This window comes from Thermobia domestica, chromosome 13, assembly GCF_964235325.1.
Source record: "Thermobia domestica chromosome 13, izTheDome1.hap1.1, whole genome shotgun sequence".
NCBI lineage: Eukaryota > Metazoa > Arthropoda > Insecta > Zygentoma > Lepismatidae > Thermobia > Thermobia domestica.
In genome coordinates, this window is record NC_137466.1 from 95,834,628 (window position 1) to 95,861,621 (window position 26,994).

The window sequence follows — 26,994 nt, forward strand, 5'->3', positions numbered from 1 at the left end:
AGCTGTAAGTCCATATTTTATAGAGCCTCGGTTAAAGGGAAGCTAAACTCTAAATCGATCAACCAACCAAGTGGAGGGTCGTAATGGATAAACGTTTCAGGATTTGCGGTAACTCCCAGTGATAGCAGAATACTGATGATCTTATCATAAATTAAAATACAGTGGAAAGGAAAAATAAATCACTTTTCATTGGATTCTCATTTTCTTTTTATTACAAGGCCTATCAATGGTCATAGGTAGTACTCAAACACTGACATAATCGATGTCTTGAACTTAGTGCCTACATTATGTGGAGGCTCATTCTGTTGATGTAGTTAAGCCACTTCTTTCTACGGTAGTGCCATCTGCGTAGCTGGTTTCTGATTGCTTCTTAGCTTTATCTTTTAAATACATCCACCTATAATAAAAGGAAATTTATTTATTAATTGCCGTAAACAAAGACTTTTATAATGTTTTACGATTTTTCACGTGTATATTTTCATGACATGATGTCCATCTCATTGCTGAAATTCGACTTTAAGAAAATTGAATCTAGCTGTTACATGTTGAATATTTCAAAGTCAAGAAATAATGTGTAGTTTCTCAGTTGTAGATAGTGATGCACGCAAGGGGAAGAGTTGCTAGGATTTAGTACCCCTCTTCAACAAGAATACAGACCCACTTGAATACACTGAAAACAACGCAATGTCCGTACCTCATCATGTCAAATGGCTTCTCAAGGTAACCTGTGACCTTGATCTGACCGTACTCATTGATAATTACATTGCACAAAAATGTCGCGCAAATGACTCATCTTTTACTCCAACCGACTTCACTAAATTTGCCCCTTAGTTTGTCTTTTAACAGTTCAACTACATGAAGGCGGTTAATGCCAACAGAAGCGCCCCATTTTTTCACATTGACTACCACACCTAACACTAATTGAAGCTTACTACCACACACTGACGCACCTGACTGATCTTCACTCAGCGCCTAGAACGCGGAATCTAACTGCTAATGTTTCGAAGGATAGGTGATGCTGTCGGCGGAAAACGAATTTTACACGGGAATGACTCCCCCTACAGTGGTCAGTACTTTGTCCTGTATATGTCTACCAAGATTTATGTCGATCCTCGCGTTCGAACCGAAACATGTCCCTTGTGAGAGAGATGCTAAATTCCAATTCAATCAATCAATCAAGAGTTGAGGCTGTTTCATATCGAAAGGATGTCAAGAAGTGATGCCTCCTCTCGGAATGTGTGTTTCTATTTATTTTTTTTTTAATCTTTCTTCTCTCATCTCGTGCATATCCATAGTCCTAATTGTCACAAAAAAGTGAGTCTTTTCTTCTGGTCTAGTGGGTAGTACATGTGATTTTGGTGCATGTGGTCTCGTGTTTGATTCCCGGTGCGGGAGTCTGAGTTACAAAATCTGAAAGCATTACGGTGGTTTGGATTCCATCTTAAGCTGTGAGCCCACGTCTCATATAGCTTCGGTGCTGAAGAGGGACGCTAAAGTAAAATAAAGCACTGACTGTCAGAATGGAGTAATACAAAAGATGTTTTAATAACAACAACACACTCCTATATGCAGCGTGCACAGGGCCGGATTTCCCAATAGGCCCGGTAGGCCCGGGCCTATGGGCGCAAGCTCCCAGGGGGCGCACGGCCGAGAGAAAAAATTAAAAAATATCTAGAAATAAAAATAAATAGCCATAACTTAAGATATTTTTTGAATTGATTTTTAAAAATCAGGCTAATAAAGCATTCTGATTTTGAAGTTCATTGGAACAAATAATTGTTGGTGAAGTTAAACTATTTTTCAACATTATGCATCAACTTAATTTCAATTTATGTCGTAAGTACGATTTTTATTTCTATTATTCATTTTTATAGCTTTTACATACTTGTTTGTAATATTTTTAATTTTAGATAGGCAATCTCGTAATCGAACGGAAAAGTGTCGTTTTTTATACTAGTACAATTTACTATTTGTACATACAAAATATCTAGTTTTACTTTAAAACACAGTTTTTGTGTCACGTTATCAAAATATTTCATGTAAGCTGTGTTTCTGAGATTAAAACTATTTTATAATGTATTACAGTTTTTTTTATTTATTTTCCTAAATGGCTAAATTGAACAAAACCAATGTTATTCACCAATCTTTTGTTAATATATTAACGGTATTTTGTTAAGCCCAGAACCAAGTAAATTCCTCAAAAAACTTGCAATGATAAAATTGCATCGTGGAGTGGTGTTTAACCAATTAACATATAGGCCTGATATAATTTTTTAATAAAGGTTTTTAGGAAAGTAACTTTAACCAGATTAGGGAACGGAAAAAATTATTGGGCCTAGGGGCGCCAAAATGCTAAATCCGGCCCTGAGCGTGCAAGAAATAAATGGAAGCAAGTCGTTCGTGTACTTTTTAGTTAACTTACATATGCAACAAGTGGATATTAAAGAACTTACGTGAAGATTACAATAGGTGGAGCTGTGAGAATCGCTGATACCAAGAAAAATGCTCCCAGGAATGTTGTCAACGTTTTTGCATAGATTTCATTATATAGCGGTTCAAAGATCAGAGGAATCACTGTCTCCATACAACCAAACATTGCATTGATTTTACCTGTAAAACAGGAATTAAATAACAAATAAGTATTTAAAATTTTGATATCATATACTTTAAAGAGAGCCTATCTTAATTTTAAAGTTTGAATTGATATGTGAATCCTTCGTTGTTGAAAATAACTCTTAAACAAGTTTAATTAAGTTTGGTAATAACTTTTTTTTCTGATGCGAGAAAGCAGTAGTCTCAAATCTCAACAACTAGTTAACACTTAAAAATAGTAACTAAGGATCAGCTTTCGTAATACGTATTTAGAAGTAACGATAGAAAAACTTATCTCCTAGGTATCTAAAGGTTGATCAAGTCGTGAGTTTGGGAAAATTAATTTGTCACGATTGAAAGAAAAGTCACTTTGAAAGGGTCTTATAACGACTTCCTCGCAATGTGTAAAGATATTACAACTTCTTTCTGATAAGAAGAAAGAGAATTAGCTACGATTAGACTTTAGAAACTCATTTATGTGCCACTTTGAGAAAATTCATTTAGGTTTGTTTTCCATCATTTTTTTTTTCTTCAGTTTTCTGAAGTTTCACAAAACCTGCAAAACAAGGGGATATATCAGAAAGCTGAAACTTCATGCATGAGTACATCTATGACAGAGGTCTTAATCCAGAAGAAAGTTAATTTCCTGACGCTTTTCCTTCTTGCAAACATCATCTGCGAAAGTTAGGACGTCTTCCGTTAATGACATGTTTACAAAGCACAAATTCACCTTTTCATATCTCTTGGTTGTCAATATTCTTATAGCTTGCAATTTGCTGAACAGTTTGGTTTCGTCCTACATCGACAGAAGAAATAGGACCTGAGAAATTTGAGATTCAATAACCACTTTCGACAACACAGAATCTTCGGAAACAAATATAGCAGCTACTCAAAATCTGCAATCACTGTGTTTAAACCATAATGTTTGTTTTGAACTAACAACATTAAAAGGTACCTGCAGAGAAAATATTAAATATTTTAAAAAAATTGTTGAGCAACGATCTAAGCCTTTCCTGGACTACTTGACATGAATTTACCTCCAGGAAATAAATACACTATGCAATCATTGATAGATAAGCAGCAATTTTGCAGCAGTGATGATTTCAGGGGGTAGACCAGGGAAATATTTCCCCTCATAGGTATGAAATTCCCACATGGGATCGTAGTATCTTCAATAAATTCCCGCTCAATAAAATCTCAGTATTTTCGTAATACTATTTTTGACCCCCAATGTACTGAAAGTATCCTTCGGAGGAAATCTTCTGAAATCATCCTTGCCAGCGTAAGTTATTTTATCAAGAGTAACCTCAAAAGTCTGAAATTACGATATATATATATATATATATGTGTGTGTGTGTGTGTGTGTGTGTGTGTGTGTGTGTGAAATTTTATATAAAATTATGGAAGTTTTCTCAGTTATTCATAATCTTGTCATTCCATTAACTCTCGGTTGATGATGGTAAAATTAATTTTCGGACGAGGATGATTCTTGAAGATGGGTGATGCGGTCTATAGATTTCTGGCAAATTTGAATTGTTACATTGTTCTTATAAGGAGAACTAATACACATAAAATAATATAGAAGATCAAGGAACTCTATTAATGTATTTATTAGAATATTAAGGAAGAATATTAGTGTCATACCTTGTTCAGATGGATCTACTAATTTCGTTATAACTGAACGGGGTATCAGAACAACTTGTCCATTTGGTATTTCAACCAATGGAGCTGCAATAATAAAACACGATTAATATAAATGCAATACTACATCATGATCATAATCATTATACTTATACATCACACATCTTAATCATAATAAGATATCATTATACTCTATCAAATTTTTGTAGGATATGCTTCTAAAAAATAGTCACACTTGTGTCTTTTTTGTTTTATTATAATATACAGTTATTATTATCTTTAAGATATATTACAACTATTTTATATTATTATAATTCTATTGCAATAATATTATCATTTGCAATTTTTATACAATTCCTACATACGTAGTATTTCTTCTATGATTTTAATGCACTCTAGCGAAAAGTTGAAGTTAAAAGCAATTAACTTTTTACACTTTATATATTAATATCCATCTGTAGACTACTATACTGAACTGCCTATATTTTGACATATATACATTCACGTTGAAATGTTCTAGACTGTGGATAATAAACAACTGAAGCTCTGGAGTTTCATTTTACTGCACACAAACATTAAAACAAATTAGTACAAAAAGACGGAAAGAATAAAATATACTACCCTGATAATTGAAAATATGCCCAATGATGCAGTGTGCTGCAGATTTTTAGTAACTATCTATTGTTACTTATTAGAAGTTGTTACTCTATTGCATTTACTTGTTACACTCCAGAAGCGACGCGCGAACCGATTGCCTTAACGCAATGAGAAGTGAGCAAAAGTTACCCCTTAACAATGGACAGATGGAGCTAAAGAAACGAGCCCAGAAAAGCAGATCAAAATAGGAACGTGGAACGCCGAGACTTGGCAAGTAGGAACTACGAGTTACCGGAGACGTTGGCAAAAAGAAGAGTAAACATAGTATGCATTCAGGAGACTAAATGGAATAGTTCAAGGTCGAAGGAAATAGAAAATGGATACCAGTTTATATTCGCGGGGAAATAAAACTGGCATTAGAGTTGTCTTGAATAAGAATACAAAGGAGAAATTAATGGACGCGAAGAAAGTAAGTGGCAAAATTATTATAATCAAGCTCGTGCTAGGAGAAAGAGAAACCTTGAATATAGTCAATGGCTATGTCCCATAAGTTGGGTATGATGAGAAGACAGCAAGAATTTTGGATGGAGTTAGATAATATTTTCAGTTATTCGTTATATGAGAAGCGTATCTTAGAAGGAGATCTATATAGGCATGTAGGTTAATCAAGATCAGGATATGAAAGAATACGTGGAGGATATGGATTGAATTTGACTTTGAGCTTAGCGTCCTGTTTAGCAGCTAGACTATATGAGACGCTAGCTTAACCACATGAACTCCCGCCAGGAATCGAATCCGAGTCTCCCACGGCAAAGACGAATACTCTATTCGCATAGCCACAAGGAAGCCTAGGATATGAATTGGGAGATAGAAATGAAGAACATACCACAAGTGGCGGAAGCATACGATCTTTGTATCCTGAATACTTTTTATAAAAAGAGAACTTATATATTATGGGAGAGACAACATCTACGTGATGCAAAGGACTGCAAAGTAATACCAGGTGAAAGCCTAACCACCATCGTCTCATATTAATCGATATCTACATCAAGGAAAATGTAGGAAGAAGACGACAAAATGTTCTTGTTTGAATGAAGTAGTGGAAACTAGGTGGAGCAAATGCTGAAAAGATTTGACAGGAAATTACCACAAGTACTGTAAATAAAGGAAGAAGAGATGCATTAGAAAGAAGAGCAAACTTGAGTATCAGTAGCACTAAGGGAAAACAGTAAGGAAAGTTGTGAGAGAAACAAATTGAAGAGGTCTCATCAATAAAGAAAATGGTAATGGATCAAAGAAGTTCAAGCGCTGTGAAGGAGAAAAAGAAACGATACAAAAAATGGAAGAACTCTGGCAATAAACAAGACCTGAAAGATTACAAGGAGGCAAAGAAGAACTCCAATAAGGCAGTTAGTGTAGCAAAGGGTAAGGCTTATAATGAGTTGTACAACAACATGGAAACAAAGATGAGAGATGATTTACAAGCTTTCGAGGGCAAGAGAGAAGCAAAAGAATGATGTTTCGCGTATGTGCTGCATCAAGAATGAAAATATCGAGATTCTGACAAGTGACAAGATAAAGAAGTGTTGGAAGAAATATTTGCAGAAACTTCTCAATGAAGAAAATTTCGGGGAAACTTGTGAAAATCTACCCTTCAATCAGAGACTTGTTCGGCCCATGACTATAGTAAAAGTGGAAAATACCATGAAAAAGATGGAAAGTGGTAAAGCTCCAGGATCGGATAATATTCCTATCGAAGTACGAAAAACTTTAATTAAAGAAGGAGCGCAGTGGTTTACTGTACTTTTTAATAGGATGTTGGAAACAGGAAATATACCAAAAGAATTAAGAAGCAGCTACGTTGTGTCGGTTTTCAAAAACAAAGTAGTTGTGCAAGAATGTGGCAACTACAGGGAAATAAAACTTCTGAGCCATGCAATAAAGTTCTAGGAGAGGCTGATAGAAGGAAGATTGAGGGATGGAACCAAAATAACAGAGAATCAATTTGGTTTCATGACAGGATAGTCGACATCGGATGCAATATTTCCACTTAGTGCTAATGGAACAGTATAGAGAATCCCGGAAAGACCTACACATACTTTTAATCGACCTAGATAAACCATATAATAGAGGCCCACTGGATCTTACTTGGTGTTCACTGAAAAGTGGGTTCCGAACAATACATTTGTTTGATTCAAAATATGTATAATGGATGTAGGACAGGAGTAAGGAGCTTCTGTGGAATAACAGAAGAGTTCACAGTTAAAGTGGGACCTCATTACGGTCTAGTCTTAGCCCACACCTTTCTTCCAGTTGTAAAGCACAAGCTTACTATTGATATCTAAGAGTTAACACCTTAGAATGTATAATTTGTGAACGACATCGTGGTGGTGAATGAGATCAGGGCAGCGCTGCAAGAGAAGAGAGATACCTGAAGAGGAGAATGGAGAGCAAAGGGCTTAGAATTAGTAACACCAACGCAGAATATTTGCATTGCCCATTCAGCAAAAATGTAATCTAAAATACAAAAATACTACTAGACGAAGTGGTAATGATGAAGTAATTCAAGTACGTGAGATCAATACCACAGGAAAATGCAGAAACAGAAGAAGATATAAACAACAGAATTAGCAGCGGTTGTACAAAATGGAGAGAAGCGGCAAGAGTATTGATTGTGTGACGGTAGGTTACAAATACGCTTCAAAGAAAAAGTTCACAAAAAGTAGTGAGACCTGTCATATTATACTGAACGAAGACAGAGAGGTACAAAAGATACATGTTATGGAGATGAAGATTCTGCGGTAGACGTGTGTAGTGACGTGGAAGGACAATCACTGGGTTTAGAGAGATTCATCTTGGAGTGAGAATGAAGTTGTTATATCGAAGTGAGTGTGGGAGCAAGTAAGATTGATATTACGGGATGAGAGTAGATGTGATAATAAAAGCAAGTGAGACGTCGGGTCGATGAGAGAGCAAGTGAGAGTAAGACAGTAAAACGGATGCGACTGTGAGAACAAGGGCTGTTCAGGTTATGAAAGAATTTGAGAGTCAGAGAGAATGAGATCGTGAAAGTGAAAGTAGAGTTGTGAGATCGGTGTAAGCCAAAGAGCTAGTGAGAGTATGTTCGTTAAGATCAATGTGTGAGTGACAGCGAGTGAGATTCGGATAGTAAGATCAATGTGAGTGTGAAGTGAGTGAAGTTAAGGTCGTGAAACCGACGTAATTTTAAAAGCGGGTAAGGTCGTGAGATTTGATATGAGAGTGAATAAGGTTAGTGCAAAATGAACGTCTTTAATGGTTAAATTCGTTTCTTCTTTTGGAAAACTCTCCAGAATTTCCGATATTCCATAAAGATTCTTGAAACTGTTGAAGATTTCTTATCTCGGGCAGTTTTATAAATAGTATACTGACCTGATGAGTGGGTAGCATCCGGAAGAATGTAATAAAATATTGAGACATGTTTTAACAGTACAATAAAGAGAGAGAGAGAGAGAGAGAAATTGTAGTACTCACCAACATACATGGACCATGAAGTGTACGTAAATATGTAGAAAGTACTGGATAGAACTTGACTGACACAAGACATAATACCAACAATAGCATCGTGCAATTTTAATTTGTAACTGAAAACTGTCATGGCGAAAAATGTACCTGCAAATTAAAAAAAAAGTATTAAATATTGATGAAGTGTGTACAGAATGTCCCAGAAGGAAGAGGGAATATTTTGGGAAATGATAGTATGGGTGATTCTAAGCAAAAAGGTTCACATAACATTAGACCTAATCTCAACGGTTTGAGAGCTACAGATTGTGAACCATTTTTTACTTTGTGTTGCGTATTGTTCACTCTATAATTACTCTACAGAGGTGAGGTATAAGGGATTTGAAAGGTAATGGAATGACATCCCCAACGGTATGCAACATGTCGCACTGTTGTCTTCGGAAGGGAAACTACTGAGGAAAATTTGCGAAAGTTAATGTTATTTAAAGAAATTGGCTGGCAACACTGATTCCTAAATATCCCTCAATAACTTCTCTTCCAAAGACACCACTACCACGTATTGCATACCATTGGAAAAGCTATTCCATCACCCTTCAAATCTACTATGTTCCACCCCTGTAGAATAACTACAAGGTAAGCAAAGTCAAAAATTGTTCACAGCCTGTAGTTCTCAAATCATTTAAATTAGGACCCATGCTCATGTGAACTTTTTGGCTTAGAATCAGCCATACTACCATTTTCCGAAGTATGGCCCCTTCCTCCTGGGATACTCTGTATATTGGGTGTTTTTTTTAACTTAAGACTGAAAAAATATATGGAAAAAAGATCCAAAATAAAAAAGTTAATATTTTGGACGAGGAAATTCACCTGTGATAAAATTACCTCATTACCTCCCCTGGGGGTGGAATGGAGAGCAACTTTGAAAACTTAAATGGGACTCCCATTTTTTTTTATTGCATATTCGGATTCTACAAGGAAAGATAAGTAAATTGTATTCCAAACATTTTTGTCAATTCGTGATAGATGGCATTGTAATAAATAAAAACTAGTTTCATTACGGTTTCTTCAATTGGGATCCGCCACGTTTCTTTGCAAAATAAATCTGCGGTAAAACAGTGCCAATCGTTTGTCTTAAACATTTTCTCGACTCATGACAGATGGCATGAAAGATTGCTCTGCCTTCGACATGATTTCAGATAATTCAAATGTGGAAGTGCAATTAGGTGCAGCGTGCGGTGGTAATTGTATACCTGAAAAAGTAGAGTTCATGATTGATCACAATATGGCTCTATCACACTAATCACGCACTTAGGGTTGCCATATTTCAAAAATTAAAATCCGGGACGCTACTAAATTAGAAGAATCTTTGAAATTCTTAAAATGAAAAGTAGAGTTATATACTAATTTACTTTCTTCCATTAGAGTTGTTCAAGTATTATTGTTGCGTAAAAAGAAGTAAAAATAAATCTGCCGCAAATAATTTTAAAAAATAAGTTTTCCCACATCTCATAACCTTCTATTTAAAAAAACAATACACATTTTCGCATTGTTGTCTGTTCAGTTTTATTAATTAAAACAATATTTTTCTTCTTAAATGGTCAGCGGAAAATTACCAAAAATATCTGTCAGTGATTAAAATATTTCAGAAACAAGACGCTGATTGAAATAGAGTACTGAAGATAACAATAAGATTGAGCAGTAAAACCTTTTGTTCCTACCCCAATGAAACGAATGCTTCATTCAGTGTCAAAGTAGTTAAATCGTGAACTTAATTAAATCAATGTTGTAATGTATTCAAGTTTTTTTAATACTTTTGAATTGCCAAGTTGAAGAGAGTAATTACATACCTAATCCTGTGAAAAAAGCAAACTATAATATTCCCTTTTTTCTTCGCTGAAATCCGGGACATTTAAGCGTCCATATACTATATACCGTATGAAGCCATATACCATAAACATTTCCGAGCATGATGCATGTAGTTTGAGAACTTCTATCATTTGTGCTTTGAATACCTAATGAAATAAGATTAGGCTATTGTATTCCAAATCAAACAAATGAAAATCTAGCACGCTACTCTGAAAATAAAGAAACAAGAACTTGTCTTCGAGACTCTATAGCACAAGAAGTAATAGAAGCCATGCTCATTGATAGGTCTCTATCTATACTTGTTTTAGAATTTTATTTCACTTCCCGCAAACCTTGTCCAGTTGTAATATTATAGAGAGAGTCTTGGAAATTTTTCGACCAAAGAACTCCATATCTAAAGTGCTCGAGCATTGTTTTTCGGATGTGAATAGAAGGTTTGATTTTCCATCGTGAAGCATTGATTCTCTTCGTGGTGTTCCCTTCTAAGACTAGAAAATGTGTTCTTACTTCTTGCTGTTGAAGCACAAATTTTTAGAACTCCTGTTAGGCACATACGCAGGAATTTATTTCGGGAGGGTCCAAAACTTTTCGGGGAGTTCAAATTCATTTTAAGGATAAAATCATTGATCAGTTGTGTTTTTCCTATTAATCTCTTTCCTTTCATATTTTCTTTTATACTGGTATGAAGAAGACAATTTCTTCACAAGATGTGTCCAGTCCAATTGGTCTTCCTACGAAAGATGATGGTTAAAAGCGTCCTCTTCTCTCCTATCTCTTTTTGAAACATCTTTGTTTGTTATTCTCTCTATCCATTTTATCTTTTCCATCTTCCTCCAACACTACATTTCAAAGCTCTAAATATTTCTTCTGTAATTTCCGTACTATCCAAATCTCTGAACCGTTCAGTCCAATACTCCATATAGACCCTATAGCATTTAACCAACTTCTTCTTTAGTCCAATATTAACCCTGTTACTCAAGAGTGATCTTTTCCTGTTGAATACTTTTTTGGTTATCGAAATTCTTGACCGTTCTCTTTGGTGTTTTAAGCGTCTCTCATCAAAGTACTTCCCAGATACTTGATAGCATCGATCTCTTCATGGTCTCTTTCTTCTACTCCGATACTTAAGGACACGTTTCGATTTTTCAATTTTGATTTCCATTCCATATAGTTTCTATGTGTCAACTATTTTGTCAATCATCTCATGTAGTCCTTCTTCGGTTCTAGCTATAATAACCGTACCATCTGCATATCTGATCTTGTAAATGATCTTACCTCCAATCTTGAAATCTCCAATTTCCATCAATACTTTCTTCTGAGAAGGGGTACAAGGTTTAGAAAAAGAGAATAGAACATTGATAAGAAAGTGGAAAGAAGCGAGAAGGATTAAAGAGAAAAAAGAGAAAGATTAATTAACTGGACAAATGAACTTTAAATTCATGAATTGGATAGATTGTTAGAACGAATTGAAGAATAAATTCACGGATAAGAAAGATTTCATTATAGAATATAAAATTAATAAGAAACTTCAAATTTAACTGATATTTGGAAATAAGAAGAAGAAAAGAGAAAAATGATAATAATAGCGATTATTAAAAAACAGTTATAATATAAAATTTTAAAATGAAACTGCAAATTATAACAACACCTTATTGTTACATCTTAAAAATTTAAAATTATATAGAAAACAGTTAAAATTGTATATCAATAATAATTTAATATTATGAACATACATACGCCAATTAATGTCTGAAGAAGATAACGTTACGTTATTGAAACTGTTACGACTTATTTTACTTTTAATAAATAAGTACATACGATGGTCAGAAAAACATTAATTATTTAAGTAATAGTTCCAGAGTCAAGATAGAAGAAGAAAAATGTGTGTATTTATTTCAGCAAAGAGCAAAATAAACATTCTCTTCTTTTGATGTAAGGAACATGTTGACTATTATGTGATTGTTACTGTGTAGCCAATTTGACGTCATATCATTAAATTTCCTAAAAGTGCCTGTATCTCCAAAACTAGGCATTCATCAACAAAATGCAAAATCTGTCATCAAACTCACTAAATTGCCTAAAACTGCCTTATCTCCGAAACTGAAGCTTCTCAACAAACTGCAAAACAAACTTTTCTCTTGTGTTGATGTAACGAATATGTGTCCGAAGTTTATCGGTTTCCTCCCGGAACGACCTGTATACGTAAAAAATCTTTAATAAGTAACTACACAAACTGACTTGCGCCTTTCATCTTCGACTTGATCTACGAATAGAGACCAGTGGCGTACGCAGAATTTCATCAAAGAGAGGGTCAAGCACTCAAATCTCATACCCTTGCAGAACAGATATATATACAAGGGCGGATCTAAGGGGGGCTACGGGGCTATAGCCCCCCCTTGACGCTCAGGTTTACACTGGATAAAATGGGCTTCAATTCAGCTTTACACTGGATAAAACGACAAATTATGGTTTAGCCCCTCTCTTGATCATATCCTGGATCCGCCACTATATATATATATATATATATATATATATATATATATAATAAATGCTTATCTTTCCATAATTTTTTCTGCAAGGGGGAATTGAACTTCAAAATTCCTTGCTTACGCCATTGCTATATACACACATGATGCACATGCACAGCTATGGGCTTCATCTTTTCTGAGAGAAAAGCGCTATGCTACTCTGATATGTTTTATGTACTACCGTTTTAGTATATTCTAAAACTGAGACAGAAAAACTGAGACTCCAGATTCTTCGTGGCTAAGCGGTTAGCCTACATACCTTTGACGTTGAAGACCCGGGTTCCATTCTCTCTCTTTGTTTCCCGTCCATGATGCATGACGTTGTGCACATCATTGTCGTTGATACTTTAGTGTGTTCAGAGTTTGATTTGTTGAACTCGTTCTCTTTACAATAGATTAATTACATTAAGAGTTTTGAATTCATGAATGTGTTATGTAATAGTGATTAAACGTGCTTTGTAAATGCAGGAAACACTAAACGTGGAACAATTTACACTGGTTTTGAAGGGTTTATATGACTTGAAACTTAGTTCAAATATAACATTCTGTATCCGAGTGGATTGAAAGATACGAAAGAGAAACCATTGAACTCTGCTTGGACTGTATTTTAGTTTAGCAAAAAATTGCATCATGTATTTTTGCATGAACCCGCTGTCTATAGGTAAATATTTTATTCAATAAATAATAAGAATAATAACATAAAATTGCTTTTACCTACAACTTCCATCATCATTAAGAACATTCCATATATTCCGTAATCCACTTCATTCCAGTTGAATCGATAGCGTGTATATAAATATAGAACTGCTTGTCTACCTGTAAAAGAAATAATAATACGCATGCTTATTTGGAAAAACAAACTATAAATCACCGATTTCTTGTTAGAGAAGCAGGTGAAAATGTGTTCCTTGAATAACAGATCATTAGTCATTCAAATAATATTATCCTCTCATTCATTACTCTTCACACGGGAAAATAAGGTATATTTTAAAATCTTTTAAAGTATACAGGCTGGAGCAAATGCAGTGGACAAAAGATGAAATAGTGTTTGTGTTAAGGTTATACTATAACAATAGTGTTCATTGTAAATGTGGTTTTAGTGTTATATTATATGTTATAACTAAAATTTATTTAAATTTAATTATTCTACTTTTCAGATAGTTCAGAGAATCCTTAAATCTTAATATAAATGTAATTATTTACTGTCCATCTACTTTTAGTTTACCCTGCATATACAAAACTTTTCTGGCTTCAAGACACTCATTGACAAAAACCCGATTTTACTGAAATTGTTCCTGAATAAATTTTCACAACAACTAAAATCGAGTTCTCCCTCTTCAAAATAATTTATTACATTCCGATACCCAAATATTATACTGCATTATATTAATTATCATAGTTATCTAGACATATAACATAAGCTAATGTCAATGAATTTGGCATTGGTATCCTCATGGCTTTGGAATATGAGATCCGTAAACGGGAGGAAAGCGATATTTATTCACATATTTATTCGTACAGTAGGGCCAAATGAAAGAAAATGAAAATTACTTCTTTCAAGTTAAGTGACAATCGTTAATATGTTGTTTTCAGTATCTTACGATAAAACTTTAAGATGAATTTTAAAGCATAAAATTTAAACTGAATCTTTAAAAGAGGGACATTGATGCGATTTGATTTACATTCGTAAATGTTCAGATTTAATGGAGACAGTTAAACATTCAGTTCGTATTCGTAAATTTGGTCCTATTGGAGGCATAGTCTTACTTTAAATATAAATAATTATCTCTAAGCATAAATAATTATGATCTTGGGTCTAGTTTCATAACGATCTCCGCAAGACTATAACGATCCACATAATAACGATCTCCGATCTGCCAGAATATGATGCCTACGACAGTAATTTGATTCATAGAATTTTGTTTAGTAAATGCCACCATGTATTTAAATAATAATATTTATGTTATTTTCGTTATTTTAAAAGCAATGAACCCACTGCAAGCTCATCATTATTGTAATAAAAAAAATAAGTGCACAAGAAGAAGGCATTTTGTGGAACTGAAAATGGTATGCCTGAGTAATGCCGAAGTATTCAATATACACCTAAGAAATATTGGGAGAAGAATATATGTACTTCTATATTTAGCGAGGCAGTAGCCTAACAGACTTACCACAAACTGCTCCAAATGACACAAACACAGAGAACAGCATAAGACAAATAATCATCCGTCTTCGTTCAGGTCTCTTTTTAAACGTTGTAGAAATTGGTTGGATTATGTTTTTTGGATCTACAAGTTCCTTCAACATTCCACGACAATCATGATTTCCTTTGAATACTTCAGCTTCGCACACACGCCAAATTACTAAGCATATTGATATTAATTCCAATACAATAGCACATGCGAAAACAAAATAAAATCCCAACGCTTGATACAGTATCCCTGACAACACAAACCCCAGCACAGTACCCACACACCAAAATCCATTAGCTACACCCAGTCGCACTGTCCGAATTTGTTCATCACTGACATCTGCAATGTGACTGTAAGCTGCCATATCAAATGCAGTGTTTGATCCAGTAAGAGCTACTGGTAACGCCATATATAACGCTGCTGTTTCTGCCGACCAATTCCATTGTAATGTATTAAGAAGTAATGCCAGTCCTTGAAGAACTCGACCACTAAGAGAATATATCATAATACCTCGTCGTCCATGGAGATCACTCCATGCACCAAGCAGCAGAACTAACACTACTGGGAAAGAGAACTCTATGGCTGATCGCCATGCTTGTATAGTTGCAGCTGCTTTTTGGACATCATGTTCTTCGTCCCTATAACTAGATGTATCTCGCTTTCGTAATGATTCGCACACAGTTTCGTTATATTTTGACCAACACACTTTGTCCAAAATCAAATTTTGTGAGATTACAAGCACTAAATTCGTAGCTATCATGTGGGCTACAAACACAGGCTCCACAGAGGATATTTTTACTAGTGAAAGCACCCATTGTATTTTATTACGTATCGTGGATTTTGAAGGTTTTGTTATATCGCTTTCATCCATTTCATATTTGTATTTCCTGAAAAGGAAAAGGACAGAAGAAATTAGAAATGTATCGCGTTCATTAAAAAAAAATATCAATATATTCGTACTTACGTTAGCCGCCAAGCCAAATTTTGGGGGTATTTTGGACCACACTATTTGTGCATCAGAATTATGCACATGGCGGCCAACGTGTTAACAAAGTCAAAGAAATCTCATTAACAAAATTTTACAGTACAAGAGAATCTAAAAATAGTTTTTTTGTTTTTTTTTTCTTTTGCCAGAACCTACCCACTTTCTTCATAACTGCAAATTTTAAAATGGTTTCTGAAACGCAAGCCAAAATCTATAATAGATACATAATTGAATGGATCAATTAAAACACGACCAGTATTATCCGCTGAGTTTTACGAAGCTATGCAGTGATCCATTTTCCAGTTATCATATACCAGAAAGTGAAAATTGTATAAACAAGAAAGAAATCACATAAATTACAAGAAATGTCAATGGCATGCACAAGAATTAGCAAGTAACAGCAGCGTTTAGAATATTCTATTAAAGAAGCAAATAAATCTCGTAGGTGGATAATAATATTAATCTCGTAGGCGTCTCAATCTAAGGATAAGTGTTAGGTACCCAAAAATGTTTTGTCGTATTCTGACCGTAGAGAGAAAACTGCGATAACATGAAGTATATGAAAGACAGTATTAGTCTACATCAGAAGTAGTATTACTATTCCAGTGCTGGAGCAACCATAGATTCTAGTGAGAACTCAGCGGAAAGTGAAACAAACCAGTAGCTGAACACATGGGATCATCGAGGCATTTGGAGTCATCGTTTAAGCGGACGGTTGTCTAACAAATGGAACAGATAGTGTTGCGACTTAATGTGTGAGAAAATTATAAATTAGCATTTTCCAACCAATTCCCATAATAGTATCATGACCGACCTTAGGGCCATATGGCTTCATGTTGTCTTGAAGCCGAACATCCCTAGTATTTACAAGCACTGGCTACATGCTTTTCAACTTGTACATGTTCCGATTCCTGTGAGCACACGTTACATTCACCATCTGGTTAGGCAACAGTAATCGCGATTGAAGAAGCCCTTATTGAGTACACTAAACACATCCTCTTTTTGTGCAGTGATAATATTGAGTGTTTAGCAGAGACTCATATGATGAACAGACTCCATTGTGGTGAGTGTAGTCTGCCAGCGTGCATTTGTTGAACATCATAGCACTAGAACAACGGGTGTGATGGTGTGTGGCGATATTAGGTAGAACAGGCGCTCTCATCTGCTATGCATTAAGGACAACCTCACCAGCGCCCACTACATCAGAAAGTTCTAGATACGAGATCATGCCCTTCCTTTAGATAATTCTGGATGATATATTTCAACAGAACAATGTCCAGCCACAAGTATTCCGGAATATGAAAACCTTCATCAAGGTTTTCGATTTCTTATAAGAACAATAATGTTTATTTTGAAAAGCAAGTCCAACAAACAGATTTGTATGGATACAGTGTATTTTGTTTTAAAAATTCTGAAAAATAGTGTGTTCAGACTTTTGACAACGACTGTGTATATATAAGGCGTCAATGTTCCGGAGAAAGTTGCAACAGAGATTATGTTAGGCAATGTGCTGTTGATAGTAATAAAACAAAAATCTATAAAAGTTACATTTGGTACACGTACATAGGCTACTGTATATTCAACACTAGCAGCGTTCACCCCGCTTCGCTGCGGTCACCCCGGAACGCAATAAACTTTGTTACTTAGATAATTTTTACTTTTTCGCTTTCAAATTGCAGTAAATGTTAAAATTATAGCGCCTGTCATTTATGTTAACCCGCCGAGTCACATGGTCATGCGGGTTGCATATAAATACGTTTATTTTTACCTATGATGAACTAATAACAAAGGATTTGTACGTATGGACATTTGAATGGTCAATTATCTCAAGACACTGGTAATTAAAAATTAAAGTGATATGATAAAAACCATCTAGGGTCCAAATCCTAATAACCCCCCAAAAATGAAAGAAATTGGTTCAGCCGTATTAGCGTGATGAGTTCACAAAGGATTTGTGCGTTCTCTTTTATATATATAGATATCAATCAGAGGATGTCATAATGAATCTATAGATACATATTGCACACTTCAAGTGTTGAAAATCTTAAGCGAAAAGTTATATCAGATTTTAAACAAAATTTGGAAACATGGATGTAAAATAATGGCTTATTTAGTACTGCATTTCTTTTGTAAAGTCGCTGTTGTGTGTACATGCAGCTACGAGGCGAAGGAGTTCTTGCTAGGGCAGATGTCGGTAGTTTTCTGCGTTACTTTATAAGATTGACAGTACAGTAACGAAAGGAAGTATTCTTCAGTTGACAAAATTCTTTACTTAATAACTCAGCAATAATTTAACCTATTACAGTACCACTTTGGCGAGTTATCAAATTATAACTATCCTATAAATAACAACAAAAAGATTCAAATTAATTCATTTGTTCCCGAGTTATTAGCAAAAGAAAATTTGTCAACTGTCAAATACTTTCTTTTCCGTGTGTACAAGTCAGTAAACATAATTCGCTTTCCGGTTTGTATTGTTATTGTATACGATTATTGAAGTGATTGTCGCAACTTAAAGAGATTATTGTGATGGAAACGCCAGAAAGATTGACACAAAATACAATTCGGTCCGATGGTAGAAGAGCTGTACAAACATATTGGAATTCTATAGACTAGAAATTTTTGCGTTACAGATATATTTTAATACTTTTTTACAAAAAAGATATTCTTAAATGTGTGAAGTTCTTTTTTTCATATAGGATAATTAAGTTAGCAGCCAGCTAAATTATTCAATGCCAGGGGTATTTTAAAAGTGCTACTAATCAAAGCCACGAAACCCGGAGGGAAGATAATTACGAGAATTCTTATCATATCGCATCAATAGTGCTCTTTCTTCTTTTTTTGCTAATTGTCGCTGTCTAGCGCCACAACTTCCCTTAGCGGTCAGAATTGAAATTAATTTTATTTACCTTCTGCACGTGTCCAAATATATTACTATCGAGTTTGGTTACATTTTGACCGCTTGTTAGGTCTCCGGAATCCTCTGAACAGCGATAATTCAATTATGACAACATGAGATTTCTGCTTTCTAATACAAGAACAGGAATGTAAGACTTTCATAGTGGCTTTGATATGTCAAGACAGTATAACCTTTTTAATTCTTTTCTCAGATGGAGATAGTCTACTCGGGTTCTTAACTCTTTATATTGTATTAGTTTTTAACTTTACAAAAAAATCATATAGATCTTATATTAAAACACTAATACTTTGTACTTACCGACGTTGATTTAAAAATCCAGCGATACTTTTCTTGAAGAGCGATATGCAACTTACTTAGGAGAAAATCACTTGAAGGCACTTACCATACCGGTCACGTCACGTTGAGCTGATTACTAAGTTATGTCACACACTCTTAATTTATGAATTGAATCGAAGTGATAAAATAAATTCTGTTGCTCTTCACTCTTACTTATGAAACGTTTACCAATATTAAGATGCTGATATCAGGCATCGAGTGCAATCGTCTTAACGTAAAAGCTGTAAAGTTTATAAACCTTCAAGTGAAAAAAAAATCAAGTTCAAATAAAAGATATGTTTTGTAAGTAGTGTATGCTAGTTTACTCTTTCTTTTATGTCCATTTATTTATATTTGACTAGCAGCGTTCACCCCGCTTCGCTGCGGTCACCCCGGAACGCAATAAACTTTGTTACTTAGATAATTTTTACTTTTTCGCTTTCAAGTGATATGATAAAAACCATAGTAGATTGCAGTAAATGTTAACATTATATCGCCTGTCATTTATGTTAACCCGCCCCGCTTCGCTGCGGTCACCCCGGAACGCAATAAACTTTGTTACTTAGATAATTTTTACTTTTTCGCTTTCAAATTGCAGTATTATAGCGCCTGTCATTTATGTTAACCCGCCGAGTGCAATGGTCATGCGGGTTGCATATACATACGTTTATTTTTACCTATGATGAACTATGGAGACTTCAATGGTCCATTATCTCAAGACACTGCTAATTAAAAATTAAAGTGATATGATAAAAACCATCTAGGGTCCAAATCCTAACAACCCCCCAAAAATGAAAGAAATCGGTTCAGCCGTATTAGCGTGATGAGTTCACAAAGGATTTGTGCGTTCTCTTTTATATATATAGATAACTTTTATTCATATATGTTTACAATCAACAAGATCCATTACGATAATACAGTAGACATTTCTGATAAAATCGGACAAATCAAAAATACAACTTACCGATAATATGAGGACGTTTTCTAAATATTCAAGGAAATTCAAAAGTAAAATTTGAGTTTTCAGAGCAGTGGCGGCGCTACATGGTGCAAGGAGGGGCGACCGCCACAGCAATATTTTTGTCGTCCCTCTTTCTATGTACAACCAGTGTATAATAATAATAATAATAATAATAATAATAATAATAATAATAATAATAATAATAATAATAATAATAATAATAATAATATGTATCCACACGAGCAAAAGTGCATTCACACTTCCAACTTTCATTTCCTGCAAAGTTAGACAACCAACAATACAGTTAAGGTTCGCTGGTTGTGAACTGCATAAGGCGTTCTACAAATGCGCTAGTTTGTTCCAATCAGGTCAGTGTAGCAAACTTCAAAAAATAGAAAAATATCCATACCTCTGCGACGAATAAAAAATTGGTTAGAATACACCGTTCAGTGTTTACAGAGCGATTAATATCATGAGAGAGTTATAAAGAAATTTTATTTAACCTTAGATATACCAAGGAAAAATCAAATTTTGGTCAAACATTCATTTCATTTCACAGGTTACAGCATTTTTAAAATCTCTGAAAACTTTACTTTTTTAGTTTCAACGTTACCTTAACTTTCGTTAGTTGTCAGTTTTAGTATCTCTACTAAAACTTTATGAAAAATATCAAGTCGAGATATTTTAACTTCCATCCTTGTTTTGTGAGATTTTTTTATCAGCAAAATCATCCTAGCTTTTATTTTTTAAATGTATTATTATTATTTTTTATTTACACTTTAAAACTAACAAGAATATTTTTGGTGTCGTATTACTGGTTCGAAAAATGAAATAAAAAGAAATACCACGGAGAAAGAAGAGAGAAAGACAACCTAAGAAAGTAAAAACACGGAGCACAGTGTGTCAGTTTAATTTGCGAAAACCATTGCATCCGTAGAAAACATGTCATATGTTTTAAATATGACAGATAGTCCTATTTTGTGTGTACATAACTGGAGTTTGTGTAATTTAATCTCCAATTAATAATACAAGCATGTTTATATTAAAAGTATACAGATATCAAAAGAACACGAGTTCTTGTAATACGCCGTAACACATCATTCACTATCCCTTCCTATATTCTAAGTAATCGAGAACTGTAATTTCGTAAAGAAGAATAAACAAAAATTAACTAAAAAACATTCAAATATGAATATCAATGAATGTTTCGGATAATATTTCAATTGGAGATACCTCCACTCTCTCTCGGTTAACATGTTCATGATTTTTGCATCTCATCTCTAGTTGGAGAACTTTGAGCAAAGAGAAGTCATCATACACCCTGCAAGAACAAATTAAATTTAAAAGTATTAAGTTGACTTAGAGTGGATTTGAACCCAAGACCCCCGGATATCTAACATAGTGCCTATAGCACCTCGACTATACTCTCACTACTGCCCAAGTCTCCCAACTTGAGAGTTTTGTCATAAAATAGTGCTCGGAGGAAGAAGGAACGGAAACAAAACTGACTTTAAACAATAACAGAAATAAACAGAAACTTTCGGTTTGCCGAATGAAGGCTTAAGAAGCCAAGTCTCGGTTAGGGTAACCCCTTTGAAGAAATCCTGAGTGTGAAACAATATTTCTTTTCCATCATAGAAACCTGTGTATCTTGGTAGGTATTCAACTAATTACGCTGAAATCTGAAAGAAGCGTCTTGAGCGGTAAAATAATACATTACTATGTGTCAAAAAGATTTTTGTCGCGGGTCTGCATTGTTTAACACTTCCTGGTATCTATGTTATGAACAATCAGTCCATACAATACGCATCCATTCGTAATTTAATTATGTTTAACAAAGCTATTTAAATATCAAATATGAATAAAATAGTTATTTACATTTATTTTAATGTTGCAGCTTAGACAACAAGCTGTAAAAATAAAAAAATCAGAACAAATCTTCATACTTAACACTTAACGTTAATACAACAAAATATTGAAACTAGTCCGAGATATGTTTGTTACAGAAAATTCTGCTGGGTATCGTTGAGTGGCTGGATAACGTACTTAAAAAGTGAGATAGTTATTAGGTGCCTTTGGTTCGAATCTCCGCCAGAGGTATCATGATTTTTCTTTTCTAATGCTAGTTAAAAAACACAACCAGAAGGCAACACCTCAATCATTTAAATTTGGAGCTGACCACGTGATCTTTGTGCTTTAATGCTACGCCCAACAAGCGTTTGTTTAGTGGCAGATATAAGTCCTTGACCACGTAATGGGGACTGCTTTGAAACCAAATGCAGAGTAAGAGAATTAAATCTGTCATATCTGTAGTTAGGTGTAGATAAGATACAAAATTGAGAACCAAAGGTTTAAGAGCAACTGAAGTTATTAATATAAACTCTCCAAAGATTATTCACTTACATCATCATAAAAGAAATACGAAAGACCTTTTGAAACAAAAAGAACGTAGAACTTTGTAACTGGAGGCAAAGGAACCTAACGTGAACACACTAAGGACGAATCTTTTACTGTGTAGTGATCGTGGGTCAGTGGTCAAGCCGGTCGGTCAGTAATCTAAAGATCGTCGGACCGGATCCACGAAGGACAAGTATTTCTATTTACTTTAGAATTTTCGGTGGCGATTGATCGGCGATGACACAGTTTTATTATTTTCAGATTTTGAATGCTCGAATATTTCAATACCTGAACTACCATATCTTCAGGTATAATAATAGTAATATTAATAAACTAATAATAATAAACTAATAATTATTATTATTATTTCTATCTCGTAGAAGATTAAAAGTTAGGAACTTAATATCTTTCAGGTCATAAAATTACAAGCAGAAACGTGACATTTGGCAAGAACATTGCGGTTTTGTTTAGTGTGGCTCACGAGAATAGGAATTTCTCACCTCATTTCTAAAACAAAACAAACAAAATCGAGACGAGAATGAACATTTTACTTTCTAGATGGGACTAGGCTAACTCAAATTATCGTCTTACTTTAGAGATGACAATCGAGACGAGATGAAAAGTATCGTAAACATTTCTCGTCTTATCTTGATTCTCGAAATGATGTATGTTGAGTCTTTAAGTAACAATTGTTCTGCAGACTGAATCTTAAACATTATTTTGTTACTTAGTATTTCTGAGCTTATCAAATTATGGTCTGTGTACTTATTTTTGTAGCAAAGTTTTTATAATTACTTCTGCAAGTCCTAAAAGTTTATTATACACCTTACTTTTCACTGATATTCAGTTAATGTTATTACAGTGACATTCCTTAAAACGTACAGTAGAGTACTTTCTACAGGAAATTTTAGTGGAACACCTTCGTTTAAAATTTAGGTAGTTGCAGGGATGTGTTATGGAGGTCCAGACTCAATCCCCGAAATCCCGATTTTTCTGTAAGTTTTGCCTAACTTTAAGGCAACTTTAAAAAATTTTAATACCATTATTATTATTATTATTATTATTATTATTATTATTATTATTATTATTATTATTATTATTATTATTATTATTATTATTATTATTATTATTATTACTGGAGTTTTGTGAATTTTGTGGTTTACCCTGTTCCAAAAAGGTTAACCGCTTTCTTTATGGTTCTTTTGGTCGTAGCCAGCTCAGCTCTGGAGTATCTCTGGATCTATCCCAGCTCCCGCCCAGTGAGCATTGTAGTGGACAAATGCCGTGTATATAGGTTTTCTCAGGGTTCTGTTTCTTTGCACTTTATCCGCTCCACTATTTATTTCGTTCTCGTCATCGACGTCTCATTTAACTTAGCCGGCATAACCATGGAACGTAGAAGTTAAAAACATAAATTTTTGTACGGCTCATGTGAGTTCAGTAGCTCTATTTTCTACAAGAAAGTTTACTGGAAACTTCTCGTTCAACATTTAGCTAATTCTAGGAAGGTACGCAGAGGGTATGTCCTGGTGATACTGACATTTCTCTCCAATCCCGACTATTTTGATACTTTTGCCTAATGTTAGCGGCGGTTTTACAAATTTTTATACAATCTGTTTCTATAGAGCATTTGTATTATTATTATTATTATTACTAAAGATTTAAGACCTCAATATTATGTCCTTATACAACAAGATTGAGGACATTTTCAGGCTGTTTCAGTGGTACACTCCTATTCAAAAAAACTTTGAAACTTGTTCAGACAATAAGTCCAAAAAAGTAAGCCTAGATCCGTCACAATTCCCGCAGATTTACACTGAGGAATTGCATTTTCCCTCTTTTCATTATATAGGCGCTAGCTGCAAGCAGTACATATGCCGCCAGTAGATAAGCATCTTGAACCGCTCTTAAAGAACGGTCTTCTTAAAGAACTTGTGAAAACTGAAGATCGAGAGTTCGAAACTCGGTCTGAGATATTTTATTCATTTTTTAACATGAAGATATGATGAAATAATTAAAAGTGTAATACTTTCTACACATGGAAATTGAAAATGTAGTGATTTGATATTAAAATTTGTGTTCAGTGCCTATATTGCATGACTGTTTACATTTAGTTCTAAAGAAATACTTATATAAGACTTTTCGGTTTAAAATTTCTAGAATAATCAGTGACACTTGGATAGGTGAAATTAGACTGAAATAAATGCAAATAAGCATACTGAAAATGATAGGAAAAGGAAAATAAATTGTTTCTTTATAGATCTAAGGGTGAACTGTCATAAGAGATACTTTGGAAGGATTAGTGTCTAAGCCCTAAGAATGAGCCTTATGTATTCATGAATTGTTTGCTAAACACATTACGTTCTCACTGTCAGATAATACGAATCAAGGTTGTAGACATGTGTCGTCGTGTTGTTAATAGTTCCTCTGTAAAGAAGGAAATATCCATTTCAACTCTAAGACCGAGAGAAATGGAATATTCTTCATGTTATTATACATAAGGAGTACCAATATTGTAAATGATAAATTTTTTCCTAATTACCTGTGCGGAATCGAACACAGGACTCTTTCATTACGAAAGGAATGCTCAAGCCACTACTCTAAGATGGCTCTGTTAAGCAAGAGGGAAAAACAGTCGTGTACGTAGCAAATTGCACACATTTCCCATTCAAAGGTTTTAATAATGACAAAACACTCTGATTTGGGTGATAATAAAATACTATAGTGCAGAAAATTCTAATTTAAATTAGAAAACAAAAGACAAAAAACACACAAGAGCATGAAGGAGAAAGTGGTCTTGATAGTCATTGGAACCCTTAAGTGGAACCTGGTGCTTCAGGCCATTTTCTTTTTTGTTTTTTGATTCAGCGAAAACATCTCCGTAACTTGTCTCTATTTTCTACTAGTTAGACTCCTTTTACAGTTCCATTAAGCTTGAACGACAGGGACACGAACACAAACATCGAGAACATTTAAAATTTCAAAGGCTTTCCCACAGGGGATCCAACCCTTGACCCCGATTAGTAGAATGAAGAAACTGGAACGAAACAGAACCCCGAGAAAACTCACACACACGGCGTTTGTCTAACACAATGCACACTGCAGGGAGCTGGGATAGATCGAGAGACACAAGCTCCAGAGCAGAGTGGGCTACGACTGAAACAACCATAAAGAAAGCGCCTAACGTTTTTGGTACAGAGTGGACCATTAAATTCGCAAAACTGTAATAATAATAATAATAATAATAATAATAATAATAATAATAATAATAATAATAATAATAATAATAATAATAATAATAATAATAATAATAATGGAACACCAATGGCAACTAGTGACATTTCGCCAAAAAATGGCGGCCTCGCAGCGACTCTACGCGGTGGCCCCACTTCCGTTTTGAAAATTATACTAGCATTAGCCCAACAGCGGCGGAGACGCGACGGAACGCCAATGAATCACAGAGATTATTTCTCCAAAATACATTAAATCGCCAACATGCGTGATTTGTTTATATTAAGACTTACCTAAAAACACTTTAAAGAAAGTAAAAAATATTCTGCGGGATAGGCACGAACCACCAACTTTGCGATTACTAGTCACGTTCTCTTCCGACTTCGTCACAGAGACTACAAAAAAACACTGCTTCTGGAGGGATTATGCAGAGATTTAAAACTCTACTACCCAAATTTTAAACGAAAGCGTTCCACTAAAGTTTCATATAGAAAGTATTCTACTGTACGTTTTAAGGAATATAACTGTAATAAAAATAACTGAATATCACTCAACAATGAGGCATATAATAAACGAACTTTTAGGATATGCAGAAGTACTTATAAATGCTTTCCTACAAAAATACCTACACAGACCATAATTCGATGAGCTCAGAAATAAAAAGTAACAAAATAGTGAATAAGATTCAATCTAGCGAGCAATTGTTACTTAAAGAGTGGACATACACTATTTCGAGAATCGAGATAAGATGAGAAATGTTTACGATAATTTTCATCTCGTCTCGATTCTCATGTCGAAAGCTAGACAATAATTTGAGTTAGCTTCGTCCCGTCTCGAATGTAAAATGTCCATTTTCGTCTCGATTTTGTTTTGTTTTAGTAACGAGATGCGAAATTCCTCTTCTCGTGGGCAAAACCGCAATGTTCTTGCCAAATGTCACGTTTCTGTGTGTAATGGTATGACCTCAGCGATAATAAGCTCCTAGTTTGTAATCTTCTACTAGATAAGTATTATTATTATTATCATTATTATTATTATTAGTTTATTATTACTATTATTATTAGCGAAGATTTGATAGTTGAAGTATTGAAACATCCGAGTATTCAAACATCTGAAGATAATAAAACAATTCATTGCCGATCCGTCGTCACCAAAAATTCTAAAGTAAAAAAAATACTTACTCTTCGCAAGTCCGATTCAAGAACCTTCAGATTATCAGCCGAGCCCCTTGACCACTGAACTACGATCAACACACGGTATAAGATTCG

The 26,994-nt window shown here is 34.4% G+C and overlaps 1 protein-coding gene across 1 annotated transcript; it reads right to left on the reverse strand.

Annotated features, from left to right (window-relative positions):
- Window positions 1-201: 201 nt before the first annotated feature.
- On the reverse strand, window positions 202-15,772 carry LOC145669242 (putative peptidoglycan muropeptide transporter SLC46). The gene is made up of 6 exons (XM_081737564.1): window positions 14,897-15,772; window positions 13,440-13,541; window positions 8,344-8,481; window positions 4,237-4,320; window positions 2,454-2,610; window positions 202-397 (listed from the first exon to the last, which is right to left on the reverse strand). The coding sequence occupies exons 1-6, from the start codon at window positions 15,675-15,677 to the stop codon at window positions 298-300; spliced, it is 1,362 nt and encodes a 453-aa protein (XP_081593690.1). The 5' UTR covers window positions 15,678-15,772; the 3' UTR covers window positions 202-297.
- Window positions 15,773-26,994: the final 11,222 nt, after the last annotated feature.

Bases quoted from the DNA above. Each gene is read 5' to 3' on its own strand.
- LOC145669242 (XM_081737564.1), bottom strand. From the start codon at position 15,677: ATGATAGCTACGAATTTAGTGCTTGTAATCTCACAAAATTTGATTTTG. The intron at 13,542-14,896 runs GTAAGTCTGTTA...TTTCTTTTACAG, and splicing joins GTCATTTGGAGCAGTTTGTG to GTAGACAAGCAGTTCTATAT. The intron at 2,611-4,236 runs GTATGACACTAA...CCTGTTTTACAG, and splicing joins AGTAGATCCATCTGAACAAG to GTAAAATCAATGCAATGTTT.